A 22,116-nucleotide genomic window follows, 5' to 3' on the forward strand; every position below is an offset into this window, starting at 1 on the left:
TGCGATATCACTGGCGGACGCGAATTGTGATAACAATGCGCCGCGCGCATCTCCGGCAATCGGTCCCCAAAGCGAGTGATTCGCATTGAAGTCATCGGCAGTGATTACGAATGAGTGCGTGATGTGAGGGATGCAAAATTTAGTTTAATTGAGCGATGGTGCGAGTGGAGCATGAGGCGGTGCATAAACCGCGATGATTGCAAATGTAATACCGGGAGCAGGGCAGTTCGCGGCAACTACTTATTTCGAGGTGTGAATATATAAGTATGCGTGCGCAATAGTGTGTGCTAATAGGCTTAGACAGTACGTGCAGACAATGCGTACAGTTGAGTGACCTGTGGCGAGTCATACGACTGTTCCCGAGGTAACTGACGCGAGAGACGTCGCCGGCTCAGCTGCCTGCATGGTCATAGAAATTCTGCAAGAACGACTCAGGTCTGTAGCTGTGGTCGAACTGGTCCGTAATGGTTCCTCCAAAATGTTCCGGCTCGGATTCGGCTCCAAGATGACGGAAACCATGTCGGTTCCGTTCAGTTCCGGATCGTCTGAGAATAGCGATTCAACGCGATTTTCGGTTCAGTTCCGGTTCGGTTCCGCACCCTCTTAAGTATGGTCATTGATGAAAACATACGAGTACGGTACATAGCGTTCTTGTCCTTCTTTGTATGACCTGCCTTCCGTGCGATTCTTATGTTTTTCTCGCCATTTAGTATAACGTGCAATGTATCTTGTATTGTAAAGCCGCGCTCGGAAATAACTGAGTGACTCCCATAAAGGTATTGACTAGTAATGGTTTAATTGTGAGATGCCATACCTCGCAAAGTGGAAAACCTTTGTTATCTTACCTTCAGCACCAATGGATGTAATTAGCTGTGTTCCATTCAGGAGACAAAGACCCTGCACAACGCATGTCGACGTCTTTAGCTTTCATAATATCCAGGTCATCCTATTATTATAATATCATCATCATCACAATAACTCCAACCCTCATGAAAATAGTCACACGTACCTCCTTCGGCTTTAGTGTAATGGGCTTTAGCTTGTGCGATTCTAGTACCTGCAATAAAAAATGGGGATATCGAGTATTACTGAACACTGCGAGCAATACAGAACTTTACCTACATCTCTCAACGTTGCTGTTACACGAAGAAACATTGCCTCATTATTTTGCACAATAGTGCATTTTGCGTTACAGCAAATATAGTTACAATGAAAAGGATGATTGGCCACAACCGTACATCAGACTTTAGCTATAGTAATGCACCAGAAGGGTTGAGACAAGCTACATATCATATATACTTCGATGGAAGTGCGCAGCCAGGAGGCAGTCGCATTGAGCGTAACACATGTGCGCTCCTAAAATAAAAAAAAAGTGTTTTTGATGCAATCCTTCTTGGGCGCCGCTGCAGGCGATAAAAATTCGTCAAAGAACGTTGAAACCCATTTTTAACCCCCCTCACCTCACCCCAACCCATTCCCCCCTCTCCACTGCACCACTGTACGTGTACCGTTCAGCGAGCTTTCGCGTCTTTTAACTCTGTGAACGTGTGGCCCACTATGCATGAATATCGCAAGCGCACGGAATCGATAGCCGGACACGAACAAGAGGGAAAGTGATGCTTGGGAACGCCTTATACTCACGTATTGGGCGTCGCCCCAGCCAGTCTCGGGGCTCCACATCTTGCCCTCGCCGATCAAGCCGAGCGCCAGGTGAGCTAGGGGTGCCAGGTCACCGCTGGCTCCAACGGTGCCTTGCTCCGGCACCCACGAAAGGCAAGACGCTGCAACGCACATCAACACGACCGTTACAAGCACTTCGCGGTTGGCATTGCAGTTCCAAAGTACACGCGCTGCGGTACATCTGTATTATGATTGATGTCGTCGGGTCATGCACGTTAGGGTGTGAGTTGTTCTCTCTGAATGCAGCTTTAAAAAAAGATACATAAAAAAAGCTGAATTGATGCTGAATCGGAACTGAAACGCATGTAGTCTTCAACTAAGCACTGTTAGCATCGACGTGTCTAGCATACATTATCAATTTTAACACCTGTAGGTGGCATAATAGCGCCTAAGACAAAATCGTGGTAGTTGCAAACATAAGACCATTTTACTGTGTCATCGGTCATGAGGTAAGAAGCCGCGGCGTCGTTTCCGCGACGCGCTGAATCGTTACGCTCGGAGGACTTCTTACGCTGTGGCGCTGATGTGAGGAAAGCAGGCTGACGGGCAGGGTTGCGCGCAGGTGTTGGTATGCGGCGGCACTGACGCCAACGCCGAGCGGGGTGTCGTCAAACTCGCGTCCTCGTCCAGCTCATTCACTCCTGTCTAAGCTCCAATAGCACAACGTTTTATGAAGCTGAGACGGTTTCTTCGCATCGGCTTACCGATGCTGAAAAAGCCGAAGCGCGCGGCGCCGTGCTGCTGTGATGGAACGAATGAGGGCGTATCGATGGCGCCGCTGCTGCAGCTAACCTATATAAGCACCTCGCCGAGGCCTGCCCGAGGAGTCCGTCGAGTGAGAATTTTCGTTTTATTGGGTATAAGTAGAAGTGTAATTCCTGAGGTACTATGTAATGCGTGGGGGAGGGATGGAGGTCGTACAAGAGTCGTCTAAGGCATGTGCTTGATGTGTGGGACCAAAAATTACATTGCCTGACTCAAAACCTTTTCTCGAGGTTGCCATAAGCCTGACGCTCTTTAGTTATATGTCCAACTTGACGTCACTTCTTTTCTGTGCAGTGCTTTACCTTAAAATAACAAGTACTAAATGGTCGTCTGAATAACATCTGAACGGGTCATGTTCCTGACTGCTAAGCGTTTTGTGACACTTTCCTATTTGAGGCGGGCAGATAAGTTTCTTAGGTGCATGTCGGGTTTTAGGTAGGTCAACGTACTGTGGACTGCATCCTGAACATGTTCTTCTTTCTTTCTTTCTTTCTTTCTTTCTTTCTTTCTTTCTTTCTTTCTTTCTTTCTTTCTTTCTTTCTTTCTTTCTTTCTTTCTTTCTTTCTTTCTTTCTTTCTTTCTTTCTTTCTTTCTTTCTTTCTTTCTTTAAAGATCCCACACGGGGGTATTACGTAAAGTGGGGGGTAATGCATGCTTAATGTAGCCTAATTCTTAAATGTTCTTTTGCGTCGTTTCGCGCTGTTTAACAAGATGGAACACTAACTAACCCTGTCTGATACCCTGCTGCAGTTTTTAATTGTGCCGTCAACCTCATCATTTATAAGTATTTCTTTCTCTGATAACCTTCAAGGGGCAATGACAGAATTTAAGAGGTCATATGTCGCATGCTGGTAACTGTTGCGAAAGCGAAGTTGTGCAGTAGCTTGAGCAGTTTTGAAAACCGAGCTATTGGCAAAACATTCGCTGAAATAGATCTATTCTTTGGGCTATCTTTCTGAATTTAAAAACGATAACTGCTCAATTTCAGCAACCCTTATGAAACCGTAGACGCAAGTACGCCATCGGCTCTTCGGGATCGTCAGTTTGCGGCATCAATGCGTTCACATGCGCTGGCAGAGTCTTGCAGGCGTAATTTACGCCTTCTCAATGACCGATATATTCAGGTAGATTCAAAATGTACAACCCCACATTAACATCTGCTGTGCATTTCATGACTCGTGAGTCACCGGACCCGAGGCGGCATGCCCGCGGCTGACTCGTGGACTGTACCAGATGAGGGGGAAAACAGTAAAGCTGCAGTCACCGTTAAAAGCTTCCACAAGTTGCTGCAGGCAGTCCAAGGATATGCCGCTGTAGCCCTTGGAGAGCACGTTGATGCGAAGAGCGAGCAGCATGCGCGTTTTTTCCGGAGACAAAGGGTTGCCAACTCCTGATGAAGGAAAAGAAAACTTCGTTAAAACACGTTGGCGGGCTAGTTGGTTAGAATCCATGGTAGAGTGTATAAGCGCGACTGGACGAGGACGTAGAAAGAAACAGATACACAGACACAGCGCTTCACTTTCAACTATAGATTTTGTTTTCGCACGCATCGATAAATATGTACCGTACGAGCGGAAACAAACGTAACAGTAAAAAAGAACATTGAGTGGTGCATTTTGTTGAACCGAACACGTGTGCAAGGCAAGGGAAAACATGTACTACAATGGTCACTAAGATAAACCGAGGAATCGTATCTCCTTTTCCGATAGTGACACCGAAGGCTTGCTTACGCACTTTTGCTCTAATTTTGCAATCTCGTAGGCCTCTACAATCTCCCTCGTCATCCTGCTATGAACCTTATATAGAATGGAAGTGCGTTCAAACATGGGCTTGCAGGAACAATCTCGGCAGTGAATACCCAAATGACCCGAGATTACCTTAGTGACGTTATATCGATGCCCCTTTTATTTCTCGTTGATGCATCTGCCGGTTTGACCAATATACGTTCTTCCGCATGAAAGTGAGATGGCATAGACAACGTTTTGAGTACAGGTTACAAATTGTTTGCGATGTTGGGTAGAACATGCGTGCCTTTTGTTATTCTCTGTGTTAACCTGTTTGCATAGCTTCTGTAGACGCTCAGGGGCAGAGAAAACCACGTCTACCCCCGATTTCACCGCTATTCTTCTGAGATTATGTGAAATGCAATGAATGTATGGTACCACAACAACGTTCTTTGCTCTAGCATTGGCACTGCTTCCATTCGACGCGTTTTTGCACTTCTTGCTTAAGCCCGCCGCGACAGAAGTTAGCATACGCATCGGGTAACCAGAATCTGCCAGGCGCTTGGCCTGCTCTCTGAAACTGGCTTCCATTTTGTGGTCACACGACTTCGTCAGATAATTGCTGAAACACAATGTTACTACTGCGCGTTTTACAAGTTTTGAATGAGCGGAATGAAATGAGGTTTTTAGACTTGGCATTGTATTTTTATCCACAAATTACATGCTGGAGTTATCAGCCGAGAGGCAATAAGCCAGTCCTACCATTTCATTCCGCTCATACAAAACTTGTAAAACGCGCAGTAGTAACATCATGTTTCAACAATTCTCTGACGAAGTCGTGTGAACACAAAATGGAAGCCAGTTTCAGAGAGCAGGCCAAGCGCCTGGCAGATTCTGTTTAGCCGATGCGTATGCTAACTTCTGTCGCGGAGGGCTTAAGCAAGAAGTGCAAAAACGCGTCGAATGGAAGCAGTGCCAATGCTAGAGCAAAGAAAGTTGCTGCGGTATCATACATTCGTTGCATTTCACGTAATCTCAGAGGAATAGCGGCGAAATCGGGGGTAGACGTGGTTTTCTCTGCCCCTGAGCGTCTACAGAAGCTATGCAAACAGGTTAACACAGAGAATAACAAAAGGCACGCATGTTCTACCCAACATCGCAAAAAATTTGTAACCTGTACTCATAACGTTGTCTATGCCATCCCACTTTCATGCGGAAAAACGTATATTGGTCAAACCGGCAGATGCATCAACGAGAGATAAAAAGAGCATCGATATAACGTCACTAAGGTAATCTCGGGTCATTTGGGTATTCACTGCCGAGATTGTTCCTGCAAGCCCATGTTTGAACGTACTTCCATTCTGTATAAGGCTCATAGCAGGATGACGAGGGAGATTGTAGAGGCCTACGAGATTGCAAAATTAGAGCAAAAGTGCGTAAGCAAGCCTTCGGTGTCACTATCGGAAAAGGAGATACGATTCCTTGGTTTATCTTTGTGACCATTGCAGTACATGTTTTCCCTTGCCTTGCACACGTGTTCGGTTCAACGAAATGCCCCACTCAATGTTCTTTTTTACTGTTACGTTTGTTTCCGCTCGTACGGTATATATTTATCGATGCGTGCGAAAATAAAATCTATAGTTGAAAGTGAAGCGCCGTGTCTGTGTATCTGTTTCTTTCTACGTCCTCGTCCAGTCGCGCTTATACACTCTACCATGGAAAACTTCGTGTTGCCGCTGCGGCTGGACGCACACGGGCGATGCCAGGTGCCAATCCAGACACGATGACTGCAAATCGCAGCATAACAGCACGCGACAATCCGTAGGGAGGACTCGTTTTGGATCGTATACACATGGGGATAGTCGCATCTATAGGTATAAGAGCCAAATGTTTGTAATTTATGGAGAAACTGCCAGCGTCGTTTACCTCTAGATCGATGTTCAAGACACGTTAAAGGCCTGCATTAAATGTTTAAGGGCCGCTACGCTTTTGTAATCGTCCCATACGACGTCGTCCTGGTTGTGATGGGAATACATGCCCTGACTATACTCTCTGCATCAGGCGCTATGAGTAAGGGAAGCAGCATAAGCAGTCGTATTACAGCACGAACAGTTTTCGCCTGCCATTTGGCATGCAGGATTGCTGACGACCGGAGCCGGGTTTTGGCATACGCTTTTACGCCATTTTTTACACGTTTTTAAGCGAGACGACTGCTTTTTCAGCAAACATATTGCGCTAAATGCATCCCCTTTTCAGTGCCGGCGACCTCGTCTCGCGTGCTTTTGGAAGGCGCACTGACGTTTTCAGCATGTCAGCATGCCATCAGTTTAGCTATTGTGGTGAAATCCTGAGCTCATGGCACTAGAACACATGTTAGACCTGCCTCTGTGAATTCACGGGCAGGAGGAGGCTAAACTACCAGTTGATGACAATAAGTCCGCCACGTATAGGTGAGGAGGCTTTCGCCTTTACTATTATTATTATTATTATTATTATTATTATTATTATTATTATTATTATTATTATTATTATTATTATTATTATTATTATTATTGTCACTGCCGAGTCCTTGACTCAGGTACAACAGCGAAAAGCCGATGTGAGCTGGTGCAATAGGCTCAGCCTTTCACAATATGAATTTGCTAACTTCGCGCGTGAAAAGGGCCGACGAATTTTTCCTTGAAGTGGCGGTTTGAGCTAATGTGCATTGCTAAGCATACTGAAATAGGGGAAGAAAAAGAGCAAAAAAACACATGGACTAAAAGGTTCGAACAGTGTACGTGGGAACCTTCTAGTACGTGCTTCTTTACTCGCTGTTTCTTTCCCTGTTTGAGTTTTCTGGTCTCTTGTTGTACGAGTATAGTCTGGAAAAGAAAGAAAATTGAGGACGATATGATTATGAAGCAACAACTAGTCTTAGCTACGCTCGGTGCAAGAGAGAGAGAGCACTACGTGCTGCTAAAAATATTTTCAGCTCCATACGGTATGACAGTTGATTCTTTATGCTGAAAGTTTTCCATAATTTACGCAGTATGTTAGTCTGTTTCTTATATTAGCCTATATATTAGCACACTTCGTGCTTACCCCAGCAGTAAGCTCGTTTTTCAGGTGTGCTGGACAACGATTTAAATCTTGGCCATAGTTAGAACTGCGTTGACCGCCTCGCAACTGTCCAGAGGATGACAAAAGGTCAGCTCCATCTAGACCGCCTCAACTTGCAGTACGTAGTCGCATCCCACTGCCCATCCTCATCATCACTCCTCACAGCCATCCTATTCCTCTTCTACCGTCTGAGAAGAGCAGCAAGCTAAGGAGCCTCAGGTTGACCTCTCTACATTTCAGCAAATAAATTATCCTCTCTCTCTCTCTCTCTCCAGATGCGCGAGTCAAGAGCACAGCACGCGCGCGTGTCTCCACGTGGTGCGACTACCTCCAGTATTTAATAAATGGCCGTGGCGCATACTGCGATTTGAATTGTGTAAATATATTTTGATCGACCACGGCCGTGCTGATACATGAGAACTCGTTCGGCGCAAACATCTCGCCGTCCCTGGTGCCGAGCATTGGAGGAAAACGTTGTGGGTGCTCAAGGCTCGGCGATTGCGTGCGTGCCTATGAAATTTCGTGGTGCACCCAACGCGTCATGCGAGAATATGGAGCTGGACTGCGATGATATAGTAAAGAAGAGAGTAAAAAAAAATTACAGAAATAAGCGATTGTTCATTCATGTTCATTCAGTTCTTTCTTTTTCTTTTGTTATGTTGAGTCCATTGTCTTCAGCGTAAACGTGAACGCGCCTTCCAGTCTGACTATTCACAGCTAAATTTCATCAGTATAAGGGGAGTTTGAAAGAATAGTGTAGCCAAGTAATGCAGCACGAGTGGGATTTAAAAATGTTTAATAAACCGGTCTATCTCAACTACTATTAATGTGTTCTAATAAAGCTATGGGCCTGCTTGTCCTTAACTCAGAATAATAGTGAAGCCACTTAAACTGGAATAAAGAGTTTCGATGACCTTACCTGCCGCATGCGACCGAACTAGATTTTCTTGCAGCTCCCTAGATTGGAAGAAACGGAATTGCTTGTAAGAATTTTTTATTGCGGCTCACACTTTAAGGGGCAAAGAAAACGTAATCGTGTCTCCTACTTACTTGAGCTTGTCGTCGGGAATAACTACTCGGGCAAATTTGCCAAAGCCCGTATTTATGCCGTATGCCACTGAAAAAAGAAAGAAAATTAATATCTTGAGTTTTCTGACATACACTGTTTATGCATCATGGCTTGTTCTTGCAAAATTTCGATAAACTGACGTTTTCTCAAAGCATGAAGGGCAACTTAACCGGCTTCCCTTCTCTCTCTCTTTTTAATAGTTATTAATGTTACGACTTCTTAATTTTCGGGTTTAAACAGGCGTCGCGCGATACTCATGCATGACTGTGCGCACTGCGTGAGATGGAGAAAAAAATTGCACGAACTCCAGCGTTTGAAGACATTCTCTGCAACACAGTAATTCGACCTCCATGGGCTCCTACGCAATATGACAGTTCTGTCGCTTCTGTACCAGCTGCGCTTGGATAATACGAAAGGCTTATTTTCCTCTGCAGAAAACGTAATACCGAGCGTGACTAAATGCTTTTGTTTTTTTTTAGCAATTGCATTTGGTAAACCATGAGAAGCAAACTCTTTATAACCAATGATGTACATTTCTTCTGCAATTACGCGTCATTTACGACTTTCCGCAAGCAATTCTTGTGTATTCGTGGAAATGCGCATACTATATGAGGCACGCGACGCCATATTATAGTCTAAAAAACGTGGTCAGTAATTTATTTACTACAAATGGTGCCATTTGTCGCGCATCGCACACAATATGGCAGCAGCTATCGAGCATACCTTTATTTTCCTTCAGAATTGCCTCCAGCATTTCTCTGGCCATTCTGACTCTTTCGATAGAGTCGCTGCTCAGCTGCAAGTTAAAAATGACAGCAAAATGAAAAAAAAACGACACCGTGATTTTATAAAAATACTGCGCTTCCAAGTCCACATGAATGCACAAAAACACATATGTACGCACCTGAATTTTGTAATTCCCCCTGCCTAGCTCGAGGAGGACATCCGGAGTAAGATTGTTCCCGTCTATAGTTACAATCTAAAAAGACACAAGAGGAACGCAACTTATAGAAGGTGTTAATCACAGGCACACTCAGACAGCATGGCGCTAAAATATGCACGAATTAATCCATGCGAACTTCGCTCGTTTTGCTTGTTCGCAGTTGTATACAATTGAGGAAATTGTCAGAAACTCATTTAAAATGGATCGCATACCTGTGTGGGTGGCTTGAACTTTCCTGGGCTGCGGGTGTTTGTGAAGGAATTTTAGCAGCAGTCGTCCATACGCACCGTTTCATACTGATTTATAGTATGTCTCAGCAAATGTTTAATATCGCAAGAATAATATGCACTACCTAAATACAACCTTCCTCAAAAAAGTCTCCGGACTGAGCTCATAAAAAAAAAACGCTGTTGAAACGAATGACTCTCGCTCTTGTCGAAGTAGTCCCGTCGGCTATCTACACAAAGCTGCCACCGTTTCTGGATGTCATGGGTGCAAACAAAGAAAGCTTCATCCGGGATGCTCTTCAGCACATTACGCAGAGAAATTGGGATTGCTGCAATATGCTCATGACGCTCCCCTTTCAGCGGCAGTTTCACATGGGAAAACAAACAAATCACATGGCGACAGGTTTGGTGAATATGAGGAGTTGTGTTTATAGCAGGAATATGGGCGTTTGGCCTGATATTCCTGCATTGACTCAGCTGTGTGGAACATCTCATGTATTGCAACAATAGCAAATGTCCAGATGAAAACTGATCAGGATGGCGGCGCCAAATCGCTTCTCGCAAAAGTTTTACCACGTTCGTCTATTTGTCCTTCAGGCAGGTAATTGTGGTGCATCAAGCCTCTAGCAACAAAAATCCGATCAACATTGTCCTTCTTTTCAATGATTGTCGCTTCACAGAGAGACGTAAACCGTGATCTCGACGGCGTTTTGTCGCTTCCTTTGAGGGTCATACTGGGAGCACGAACTTTATTATCCGGCAATGTTGCTTAACACATATGTGGGATCACTTCTGGCCCTTTCCCAAAGTCCAGCAGCAAAGGTTCGTCTGGTTTCTTTCTGTTCGTCTGTCAGTGTGTGGGGGACAATTTAGTATTCAGTTTCCGCTTCCCTAAATCGTTGCGTAAGACCTGGTGACACACATGCCTGTTAAATTTCCGCTGTTTTGATATCATACGCGCAGTAAACGCCAATTTTCATTCAGTATAACTGGCTCACACGTTTCATATATAACGTGGTGCGTGAGCGCTGCCTCTCTTTCCTACGATTAAAAAGGTAATAACAACCGAAAGCCAAAAACATATTACAAAACGTGACGTTGACGCCGACTTTGGTATCGTCTCGCACCGAATCTATTCCCTCCTGAAACCTTTTGTTCTATTCAAAGACACGGCTTCTCGATGCTTGGTCCCTATATATTTGCTGAATCATGTTCCATGTCTCGCTAGAGGTCCTCCCTGGCCTAACCCAAAACTTAATGTTAACTCTGCTCGGATTTTGTATCCACACGTCACTCGTGTAGCGTCCAACTAAATGAGCCAACAAGTCAGATAATGGGTTGTGAAACACAGTTCTGCCGCCGAATGAGTTTACATGGAAACCATTCCAAGGCTATGTCTTTCCACTCTGAGCACATAGGGATTCAATAACACCCATTTCTTGAGTTTGAATATCATTAAAAAGAATCACTCCAGGAACATTTCTGACAAAATGTACATATACATGCATTCAGGGCACAGAGAATTAGCCAAACGTGTCGGAGATATTAGAGCGCCGAACTGTCATGTGCGCAACGCTGTTTAACGGCTTGAAATGCCGCCAAATTAAGTTAACTATATGTTGCACTCGTTCGATAGTCAAGCGTAATTCGCTTATTCGTTGATTTAATGCGGATCGCGATTTATCACTGAAGGAAAAAAGACACCTGCAGCTACAAGTGCCCGGAAGAGCGCCAGTTGTAAGTACAACTAAACCACTTCCGGTTTTGGGGTGCGTAAATAATTTTATGTAAAGGATACACTTGCTCCGGGACGTAAGTTATTTCAGCAGGGCCGGTAACCGGTGAAGGCCGATCCGTCTCGAGAACTGCGTCGAAAGCATAAATGAAATGAGGCACCAGCTTTCACATTCAAATGTGCACCGTGTCTTCTTGCGAACAGTGTGCTACACGATGTTGCAGACGAACGCAAGACGTTTAGGGTTGCGCGAATATTCGTCATTTTCGAATATTCGATAGAACGTTATGCTATTTCATATTCACTTTGACACCAATTACAGTATTCGACGCAGTGGCGTAGCCAGGGGATAGCACACCGAGCACGTGCCCCCCCACCGAAGTACTTGTTAGTATGCGCCCTACCAACTACCCTCTCTCCTCCCCCACACACACTACCCGTCCCCTGCCAACTGGGTACACATCCGAAAAATATTTCTGGCTACGCCACTGTTTCAAAACGAATGCATATACGTATTTTTCTGCGCCACACCTGAAGTCGAAATTCGCATATAACCCGCACCCGGATTTTACTGTTACATTTTTTCCAATATCTGGTGCCTGTTATAGGCACAGAAATGTAAATTTTAAAACGTCATCGACAGCTTCGGTTTTGGTGAGCAAGTCGCATCGGATAGCTCATAGCCAAAACAAGGCGAAAAACTAATTCGTTTACAATTGCCTGTTGATTTCTGCACTTGCTCATTATGCAAACATATTATTCGCAGCTGCTGTACGGCTTCCCGAGAGCCGTGCGGCCGCTGTGAACAGACTTTGGTAGCCGACACCATGCGAAACAGCGCTGGCTATGCCTAGTGTTCCTGTATATGCACCCGCACATACAGGCACACTAGCTATGCCTAGCAACCAAAGTAGGCACGGCGTTGAACGGCACACTGTCGTGGAAAGTTTGCCGCTCATTGGTGATCGGGCCCCAGATCATTTGCGCGGCCTGGATTAAGGACCGCAAAAGCGGCGAGCGTGCCTATCAAGTTCATCTGTGCGCTTGCAGAAGCTGAACTTGCGCAACACGGCATAAACAACCAGCGTCGCGCAGTCACGGTCGCACTTCACAGCATCGCGACGACGCACGATGTAGACTGAAGCAAAACAGTGAGCAAGGGCCTGTAAACACATTTTCGGTGGTGCTGTAGTTGCAAGAAATGTTGAACTTGCATTTTTGCATGAAAATATCTGAATAACGGCATTCTTGGAAACAAGCTGACTCCAGAAATTAACCTGTTTCCTCTTTTGCAAGCAAAGAACCAACTTTTTTTAGATTTGTCAACATCTGACATTTGAGTCAAGGTTTTATGCAAATCCCACAGCTATTTGAACTATCCGCTTGGAAATTATTTGATACTAATTACTATTCGCTTGGAGTTTGCTTCGAATCAAAAATTGATATTCGCACAAGCCTAACTACATCTACACCTACAACTACATACTATATCTTTTCCACTGCATTTCAATCTAAGTTACCATTGCGTGATGTTGTCAAAGTAAAAGAAAAGACATATAGGCAACATGTACAAAGGTACCAATATCTTTTAAACGCACCTCTGATAATTAAAAAAAAAATTAGCGTAAAAGTAGATGAAATGACTGAACAGATGAAGTTGGGCAAATTTAACTTTTTTAGTGGACAACATAAACGCCCACATGAAATTAACTTGAAAGCGATGCATGCTAAGTTTTGAACTTCATCCTCAAGAAATTCAAGACTCGCTTTAGCACGTCGATACTGGGAAACAAAAAAGAAGGCACATAAAAACAGAAGTAAGGGCTTTCTTGGGAGGTTAGATGGCAAAGCCACTTAAACCCACCAGTGCTTTCATGAGGGTAGCTACAAGGGCTTACTGGTTTGGCATTTTCTACTTTGATGAAGCGCAGGCAGAGCGACAGAGACACAGAAAGGCACATTAGAGCTGTGTGTTTGTCTAATGTACCGTTCTCTGGCCCTACCGTGCTGCCTTCGCTACCACAAAGTAGAAGGTGCTTTCATTCTAATAATTATTTTCAGTCCTCGATGCCTGGGGTTCCCATTATACTTCCATGTTGAATCTGTCTCTTGCAGGAGGGGGAAGGGGAAGCGGGGCTAAATGTCATGCACCAGTAACCCCACGGCGTCATCAGTACTAGGCACTAACCCTCACAAGTCTAAGCACAACCAGTTGTTCTGATATTCTCTTGACAAAGTGGTGGCATGTTGACTGTTGCGTCGGATATTGCTGTACAATATAAACAACTCTTCTTGTTACTAGAAGTTATGATGTACCCATCACTTTCATACGTGCGCGCCCGCCATCTTCGAAGCATTTGAGGCTTTAACAACTTCCAAGGTGGCAGTCGCTTTGGAAACACACTATCAAAAAAGAAGAAAAAAGAGGGAGGGGGTTAATAGAGGTACTGGTTTGGGTTCAAGGATAGACGCCTCAGAGAAGTGAAAAAGCCATGAAGCAGCGACCACATGTATGATTGTCCGTCAGCTTACCATGTTTGTCAGCTAACCACATGTTATAAAGTTTAGCAGCAGACTGGTTAAGGTGTTTCAGACACGCGGCGCATGAGACTCGTAAAAATGGATTCCCCACACAACAAAAATTATTTTCCTATCGGAACAGAGAAGTTACACACTAGCGCGAGTGCATGCACTTTTGGGGGGATAAAATGAAGTACATATGAAAGGTAGTTCATCAATGTTGATATTGATGATACTCCGTAAATTCACACACACACACTCACGCACATTGAGGGTATGAGCGCCCCGCTTATCTCACCCTTCTTTTTGCTCTTCACTGAATCTTTGACTCTTCTTTGAATCGTGTGTAACGATGCAGTGTCAGAGCTGAGCGCTTACTGGGGAGGTATTCTGTAAGAATCCACCTAGTGGACATATTCATTTCGTTGCGTTCTGACGTTCTGATTTGCTGCGCTGGACTGCGCGTCCACAGCAGCCAGGCGTCACAACCAATCAGAACTTAAACAGCAGACCAAATGGACATGTCCACTAGCTGGACTCGTACAGAATACCTCCTATTCCCAGCGCTCAGCCATTAAGCGAGAACCCTACTGCGCGTGTGTAAGAACGATAAGCATAATGCTGCTGGCAAGTCAGTAGGACAAAACCACTTCCGCTTTCGATCAGACCAACGATTTGCGGAACGGTGACCTCTGACGTCTCTGTCCTTTCGTAGACTGAGCAAGATCATCAGGTCATCTTACACAGAGCTTCATTGCAGCTAAGCGTGTCACCTGTAAGCGTTGAAAATTCTGGGGTATTATGTGCCAAAACTAGGATCTGTAAGCGTTGCGAATTGCGACATGCATTAGGCGAAATCTCTTTATTTACACCTTTGGTTCATCGGAATTCTTGTGTGACGTCAAGTACCGTGCTCCGTGGCGTTTCCTTAATTTTTTTTTTCTTTGCAAACAGCAGATGTTCGTCAGCGAACCTTTTATCTAAGGGATCCGCTAGCGCGAGTTACGACACTCGAAGTGTGGCGTGCGCCTTGTGCTCACCCACTGAGAGGAACTCATTGTCGTCGAGGACGTTCCTGATGACGTCTTCGCCGTCAATAATAGCACCGCCGCGGGTCTTGCGGACCTGGTAGACCTTCTCGGTGCGGCCGTCCAGGAAGGAGGATGGCTTGAGCTTCATGTAGCGCCGCAGCGCCTCCTCGCCCAGCCAGCGCACAGTTTGGCGGCCGTCGCGGCAGGGCACGGCGAGCCACTCGCCGCGTACCCGCACCGACACCTTCATCGACGCCCGTGCGTGTCAGCTGGGTCGAACCAGATCCGTCAGCGCTGGCGCCTGTTCCGATCAGCTGGCGCGCACACCTACGAGCACGACGGCGCTGCGGATCACCCTGCGCCAAGGAAAGCCTCCACCGTCGATTCCCATGTATATTAAGCCAGATGGCTCATGGGACGAAAATTTGTCCGTCAGGCGCTATGGCACCAAAATTGGCGATTTAACCCTCGATCTTTGGTGCTAATTACGCCAAAGTGAACTAAAGGACAGGTAGTTACGATAGCGTTAATTAAGGCACTCGAACCCACGACCTTTGGTGGATGTCCAACCCACTTGGAGATACGAGCGAAGCGGCCATATTTCCAAGCTGCATTCCAACTGATATCGGGAAGGTCGGGAGTTGAACCCACTGCCTTTGGTGTTAATTATGCCAAAGTTTATTAAGGCACAGCTAAGATAATGTAAATTAAAGCATTCGAACCCACGATCTTTGGTATTAATTAGTGTGAAGTAAATTAAGGTAGAGTTAATTATAGCACTCGAATCCACGACATTTGGTGGGAGAAAACAGGTATTAGGAAGTAACAACGCATTCGAATGCGAACGTCAAGTAATTTAATGGATGTCTCGCGAGCGCGCAGGCTTTCGCCTTCCTCCTCTGTAGCGCATGCTAAAGTTACTGCTAACTTTTTACATGTATATTTACACTACATTATATTTACATTACTACAAGACAACGGTCTGATTGGAATTTCCTTGTCAGATGATGTGGAAGATTTGTTTTATTCCGTGCCCTAGAAAGAAATGTGCGCTCCCGTTAAGGAGTGCATAGAGTAGAATGGTGCGGCGGCATTCCAGAACTCAGTGGGTATGTCTATCGATAATTTCCTGGCATTACTGTAGTTTTATCTTCAATACACTTTTATATGTTTTGACAATGAATTGTATTTGCAAAAAAAAAAGGCATTTGTATTTGATCGCGCGTAGCCCCTGTGCTCTGCAACATTTTCCTGTCTTCTATTGTCCACGAATTACTATCTGTTTCTGACGAACGAACTTTGATGAAAGATTTCAGATATGTCGATGAATTTTTAATTATTTTATAGAAGAACTGTGTAGTTGGTCTTAATCGTTCTATTGAACACACTTTAGCCACTTTTCGGCAACATAGGAAGGGCATGCTAGTTACACATGAAACCCCTCCCCATGTTTCAATCCAGTTGTCAGACATTCTAATACCTTTCAAGCAACATAATGTTTACGGCCATATAGCCCACGGTCGCAGGTAGCTCTTTTGCCTTACGATTCTGCTCATTCAAAGCTCATTAAGAGAGGAATTTCCACCCTATGCCTAGAATCCGCGCTCATGAAATTCCTGTTCACATATGATGCAGGGCAGTTTTGAGAAACAACTGACAAAGCTTACTGCAGCAAACTATCCGTGCTCGGTGTTGAAAGCTGTTTCGGAAACTCTCCTGAAAAAGGTAAAGGGCTCCAGACGTATAGCCAGCACGTCAGCCCGAAAAAGAGTTAACGTTCGAAGTAGTCCCCTACGTGCATGAGATGTCCCAAAACATCAAGAAGGTCGCTAGTAAGTATGGTGTACCAGTGGTTTTTTTCGGCGCCGTGCAAACTAGCAGGCCTGTGCCCACGCATTCTTTGCGAACAACGAAAGCTTGATTGCAAGAAGAAGCACGCCAAGCTGTTTGTTAAATGCGCAACTGGTGTCGTCTATATGATAGCACTGTAGTGTAGGAAGGCTTACATAGGTCAAACCGGGACATGCATTAACGACCGAGCACGGAAGCCCGAACTGTCGATCATTAATAGTGGCAATGCGCATCCGCCTGTGCATCTGCCTGGCAGGCAAGTGTGAACCACGGTTGCGCAAGCTTAAGATTCTGTGCAGAAGCAAGGATACTAATCCTATAGAACTAGTGGAAACTTATCATATTAGAAAAAGAGACACTGATTGCGTGAGCGACAAGTCGATCTCCCTATTTGGTAGCGAGATACGCCTTTTTGAATTTTGTTATTCTTTGCCACGAAGAATGTATGCTCATGCGCTATACTGTGTATGTCTATTCTTTCCCATTTTTCTGGGGTCGACCCGATAAACCAGTTGTGAGATAGCGCCCGTGATGTCCTGTCCTCTTCTTTGTCCGTGTTTCTTTGCGCTACAATGGCTTCAATGCGTGTCAGCCAACTCGCCCATTGCCCGAGAAGTTTTACTATATTTAGAGCACAGGAGTACTGAAAATTTACTGTCTAGACAAAATCGCACTCCAAATTGAAGGGTGGAAAAAAGGAAGGACAAGAAGGGTTCCGTTAAAAAAAGAAAAGATGCACCGTCACAAGTAGTGTCGTGTTCATGCAAATACGATTGCCTTGATTCTCATACGCATTTGATAACTTAGTCGAAGTTTTACCCCAACACATGGAACATTAAAGTGAGTTTGTGAGCTGCGTCTCATTGAAATGGGAGAAGATTTCGGTTTCTGAATATCGGAGAGCTTGACTGATAAGCTTTTTTTTTTTTTTGTGGAGACGCCCCGAACCCTTAGTTGAGAAGGGTCGACAAGCTGACGCCAAATTTTTAGTGTGCACTCTCAAAGCTTAAGGGAAGGGCAAGACACTAAGCCCAGGATGCGTGATCACGTGAGCATGAAAAATATACGTGTCTTAAGCTTAACTAAAGAAAAGGCAAAAAGAAACACTTGGTGTTGACAATGGAGTAAGCCTCAGCTATATCTTTCGGATATAGTCAACAAACAAAATGTCAGCCAAAAGCACGTGAATGCCTCGGTGGACTCGGCCGAGCAACAAGCAAGCGCACTCGGCGGTCTCGGCCCAGCGCGTTTGGTTCCCGGCAGGTTTTAATCGATGCGCACTTGTTCGGCTGCTTTCTCAACAGCTATGTGCAAATTTTTCTCCCTCGATATGGTTGTGCAGCTTCGGTCATCGTTTATTGCGACGTTTACACTTATCGACTTCGTTGCCACGCGCGAGTGCGGCAGCCGCTTGTCGATCGCACCCGTTCTCTTTTCGGAAGAGCGTGCGCTGATGAGATGGCTTAGAGATGCGGTGGGAAACATTACCGGCGACATGATCACGCGTCGGGCTGACCATTACCGCGTCACGCTCATTCCTGCTGTTTCCTTCCGCCATGCTTGTTTTACCAAACCGCCGTCACAGCGCCACTCGCGTCGCCGCCGCATGCTGTTCGAACAGCTCGCGCAGCTGTTCGTTACCGTGTGGTGCCGTGTGGTATCTGTAAGCAGCACGGCCGCTTGCTAGTCTCAAAGAATGCGATCGTTGAAAAAATCGCTTCGGTTATGGAAACGTTGAAACATCACTTTAGAGAACATTCCGCGCAGGTATTCGCGCAAGACCGAAACCATGTGACTATTCTTTCCCTTCTAATCATTTCCTTATTCGCCGCGCCTTAGGCGCTACTTCTGTAAACAGTACGCACCATTCCTCAAGATAGATGTTTTGTGTGCATGAACCACAATCGAGCTGCCTGCCTTACGCCATTCGAAACGTGACGCCTAGGTCGATCTATCACTGCTATCACTTTCCCGGGCACTGTCACTTTCGCACGGTGTAACGTCCAGCAGGTGCAGACTGGAGCGACGAGCATCCTTCCTATCGACTCGCGAAATAGGAAAAGTCAAAATATAGTTCATCGGTGTTGTACAATTCCCTTGATAATATCCACTTCCGTTGGCTTAGCCGATCAACGCGCGCTGAAAGTGACATTCCTAAAAGTGGTTGATCGAGAACGTGGTCTCATGTCCAACTCAGTGTCGCGTCATACGGCGTATAAACTCCGCACCTGATAAGGCTCGCACCACAGATGCCAGTGAAGACCGCTCAGAGCCGAACAGGGAACTGTGAGTTGCTTGAATAGGAACCGGGGTTTCAAGTCTCGCTAAACTCTGGGGCATAGCCAGAGACACAATACTGCGCTGTGTCTTACCAAAGAAGTGTTTTCCCTGCTCTTGGGTATCTTTCTTTTGTAATGTGCGTTCAGAAAGCTTCGCAAACAGAGGCACTTCGCCTACGCTTAATACGCTCGTTCCCAAGGTTATACTCGTGACTTAGGTGATGGCCTTGACATTGAAATACCAGGATAGCTTGTCTGTAAAGCACTGGGGGCAGCTGGTCGTTTCCTCGAAAGCTGGCATGAACGCTTGAAGTAGCGCGAGACCCTCAGTGATAGTGTTTCCTTGGACATATTTTGGAGAAGCCACCGTAAAGAAACAAAGGCCCACATTTCATTCGCTAGGAAAGAGACCCTGCAACGCCCGCCATGGTCTACGCTCCGCATGCTTTCTACCATAGTGTCTATGTTTTCTTCTGCTCGATCCCACCACACGTGCTCCGACGTCGTCAAAAAGTGATTGCGTCTAGCTACCCATGGTGTCCCAATACAGACACGGCGTTTATCCGAATAGTTTACGTCCTGCGTACGCTTTTGACGACACGTGCGAGCTGATTGAGTTGAAATAAGAATTATCGGTCGTTGGCAGGGTATTAAAAAAGGAAGCGTCTTCGAGGCCTTTGATACGGCCGTTTTTCTTTTAAACACGTGACTGTCTGTACGTTATGCAGCCATGAAAGTTAAATCAGAAGTGGCGTTTTCGATGGACGATTTGGGATAGTGATTCAGGTTCCACTATCACGCCAATCGTTGGTGAAGTAGTGTGCGAAAAATGATACCGCAGAAGTCGCAGTTACTGCTGTGCTTCAACGCATAAAAATACATTTTGTTAAGAAAGTAAGTGGAACGCCAATGCATTTCTCCGCAAAGTTCGGGAATTAAGATCTTGAAACTGGTGTCATCCTGAGAATTCGTTCCGAGTGGATCCGCCTAGCGAACTCCTCAGCCAGAATTTGTAAGTTGCAATATGTGCCATAAGGTAATTAGATAAAAGTTAATTAGTGAGTTTATATTAATTAGTCGATTATGCATTTCAATTTATTGTGCAAGTAATGTCCGCCTCTTCGAGTAGACCAGCTCATGGACTAGAATTGTGCTATCTGCCACAGGCAATTTAAAAAATAAATTTGAAAATGTTCGCTGAAACACCCTGTATATACGCCTGAAAGTCCGTTCTCGTCAGATGAGAAAACCGCGAGCTTTAGATGTCGTGACCCCGGCATGGGCTTTGGCAAACTCATCTTTGTAAAACGTTATCTTTTCATTGCTACCGGGCCTTGTTGTGAGGTATCTGTATAGCGCAACAAAACAAAGACATAATTAGAAATGTCCTTATTTTGTTGCACTATACAGATACCTTTCAATGATGACGGACCAACAAGCCAGCCCATATCGCCACCCTTGTTGTGAGGATCATGTGCTGCTCCAAAGGTGCGGAGAGCGGGTATGCGAAATTTCTCCTCGCCCTCCATAACTTTGGCTCAAGCACTGGGTGCCCACCGTGAACTCGAGTACACGGTCTGCAGTCGGCTGCGCTCAATGGCTACTTTTCACAAAGCCGACACTTGCACAAAACTTATTTGCTTCAAGGCTGTGCTGTGTTGCACATATACAATATAATTTTGCATGTGCTTATCAGATAAGCTCACTGTCACATGGCTATGAGCGTAACGTCAAGAAATGAATCGGAGAGCCTGCAGAACAGCACAAGTAAAAAAAAAAATAACTCTCGCTTGAACACTACCATGATCGAATGTCTACGAGTGACTGCATACTGTGCGTTTCGTTGCAAGTTATTTCGGTATTTGATAAGTGTTCGCGCCCGTAATAGACGCTTGACTCTGCGTGTCTTGACACGCAAATACGCACGCTGCGACAACTTCTTGCGTGAATACCTGGCATTTGATACAAACTGTTGCATTTACACAGAAAGTAGTTTTAGCATAGCCCATTTAATTAGGTTCCATGGGCACCGTAAATTTGGACTGTAAGATTTTTTTTTTAATTCTTATGCCCGGCTCAGTCAGCCTAATACGTAGTACATACCTGCATAACTATTTGTGTCTACGAAACAGTCGTAATACCGCTTTTGGTTTATTCAATTGGCAAGGAAAAAAAAATAACCTGTTAACAGGTCACGATGTATGGTGGCAGTACATCACATCTTCTAAATTGTTTATATACCAGCATTTTCTTTACGTTAACACAATTTTTTTTTTGCGTGTGGCATATAGCTCAAATGTACTTACTGAACTGGATTACTCGAGCAGTTGTATATTACTTGCATAAAAAATGAAAATGTGTTATTCAATAATTAACAAGATTTCACTTCTAACTTTTCTGACTAATCACTTTAGAGCACATTGCAATTTTCGCATTGTAGCCAGTCAGTTCTCACGGCACATCCACTTGGAACAAATTTTGAAACTAGCGCCAGCTTAGAGATCAGCGCCGTCAAGCTTAGGTTAAAAAAATGTGTCGTTACTCCACTTAGTTAACGAAACGCCTTTTTCTGTACTGAAGATCAAAAATAACTGGAACACCGAAGTATTTCGTCGCACATTTTGGGAAGTCATATTTCGAAATTGGTGTCATCCTCTGGATTTGTTGCAAGTGCATATGCCTGGAGAACTCACCGGCTGCAATTCGTGAATCGCAATATGTACTGTAATTAATTTGGATGTTAATTAGCGAAATTTTTGTAAATAGCCGATTGTGCATTTCGATTTCTCGTGCAAATAATGTACACCATTTAGAGTAAACCAGATCGTGCAGTAGGATTGGGCTATACGTGCCACAGGCGATATTCAAAAATTGGAACACGGAATATATAACGGATAGCGGATCTGTAGCATACGCGGATGTACAACTCCGTCACGCACGCACTCTATCGAGCATGCGTGCTCTCCTGAGCGCACGTGCACGAAAGGCAATGTGCCCAATAGTGTTCTGTGCATGCGCACTCCAGGAGTCGCTTACACGAATAATTTTACTCGTTGGTAAATTTGCTTATAGTGTACAGAAAGCTTAACGCAAATGACATAAGTTGTCGCACATGAAGTTTTCATGTACGTAGAAATAACACTTGTGCGAAGATTCCTCGTTGCTCGACAGCTGAATGTGCCGCGGCTAG

General features: G+C 45.0%; 1 protein-coding gene across 2 annotated transcripts in view; it reads right to left on the reverse strand.

The window, feature by feature from the left end:
* Window positions 1-22,116, reverse strand: part of LOC139049149 (histidine ammonia-lyase-like) — a 69,736-nt gene that overhangs the window by 47,124 nt on the left and 496 nt on the right. The window contains exons 2-12 of one of the 2 annotated variants that reach the window (XM_070524391.1): window positions 14,806-15,123; window positions 11,309-11,375; window positions 9,496-9,523; window positions 9,245-9,319; window positions 9,064-9,136; window positions 8,322-8,388; window positions 8,191-8,228; window positions 3,710-3,835; window positions 1,642-1,781; window positions 1,010-1,057; window positions 846-897 (exon numbers count right to left, since the gene is read on the reverse strand). In XM_070524391.1, coding sequence (XP_070380492.1) covers window positions 846-897; window positions 1,010-1,057; window positions 1,642-1,781; window positions 3,710-3,835; window positions 8,191-8,228; window positions 8,322-8,388; window positions 9,064-9,136; window positions 9,245-9,319; window positions 9,496-9,523; window positions 11,309-11,375; window positions 14,806-15,046 — 955 coding nt within the window. In that variant the 5' untranslated portion in view covers window positions 15,047-15,123. Of the gene's footprint in view, window positions 1-845; window positions 898-1,009; window positions 1,058-1,641; window positions 1,782-3,709; window positions 3,836-8,190; window positions 8,229-8,321; window positions 8,389-9,063; window positions 9,137-9,244; window positions 9,320-9,495; window positions 9,524-11,308; window positions 11,376-14,805; window positions 15,153-22,116 lie in introns of both variants that reach the window. The other variant, XM_070524389.1, reaches the window with a different exon arrangement.

The sequence above is a fragment of the Dermacentor albipictus genome, chromosome 1 (genome assembly GCF_038994185.2).
Source record: "Dermacentor albipictus isolate Rhodes 1998 colony chromosome 1, USDA_Dalb.pri_finalv2, whole genome shotgun sequence".
In the NCBI taxonomy this organism is placed as follows: domain Eukaryota; kingdom Metazoa; phylum Arthropoda; class Arachnida; order Ixodida; family Ixodidae; genus Dermacentor; species Dermacentor albipictus.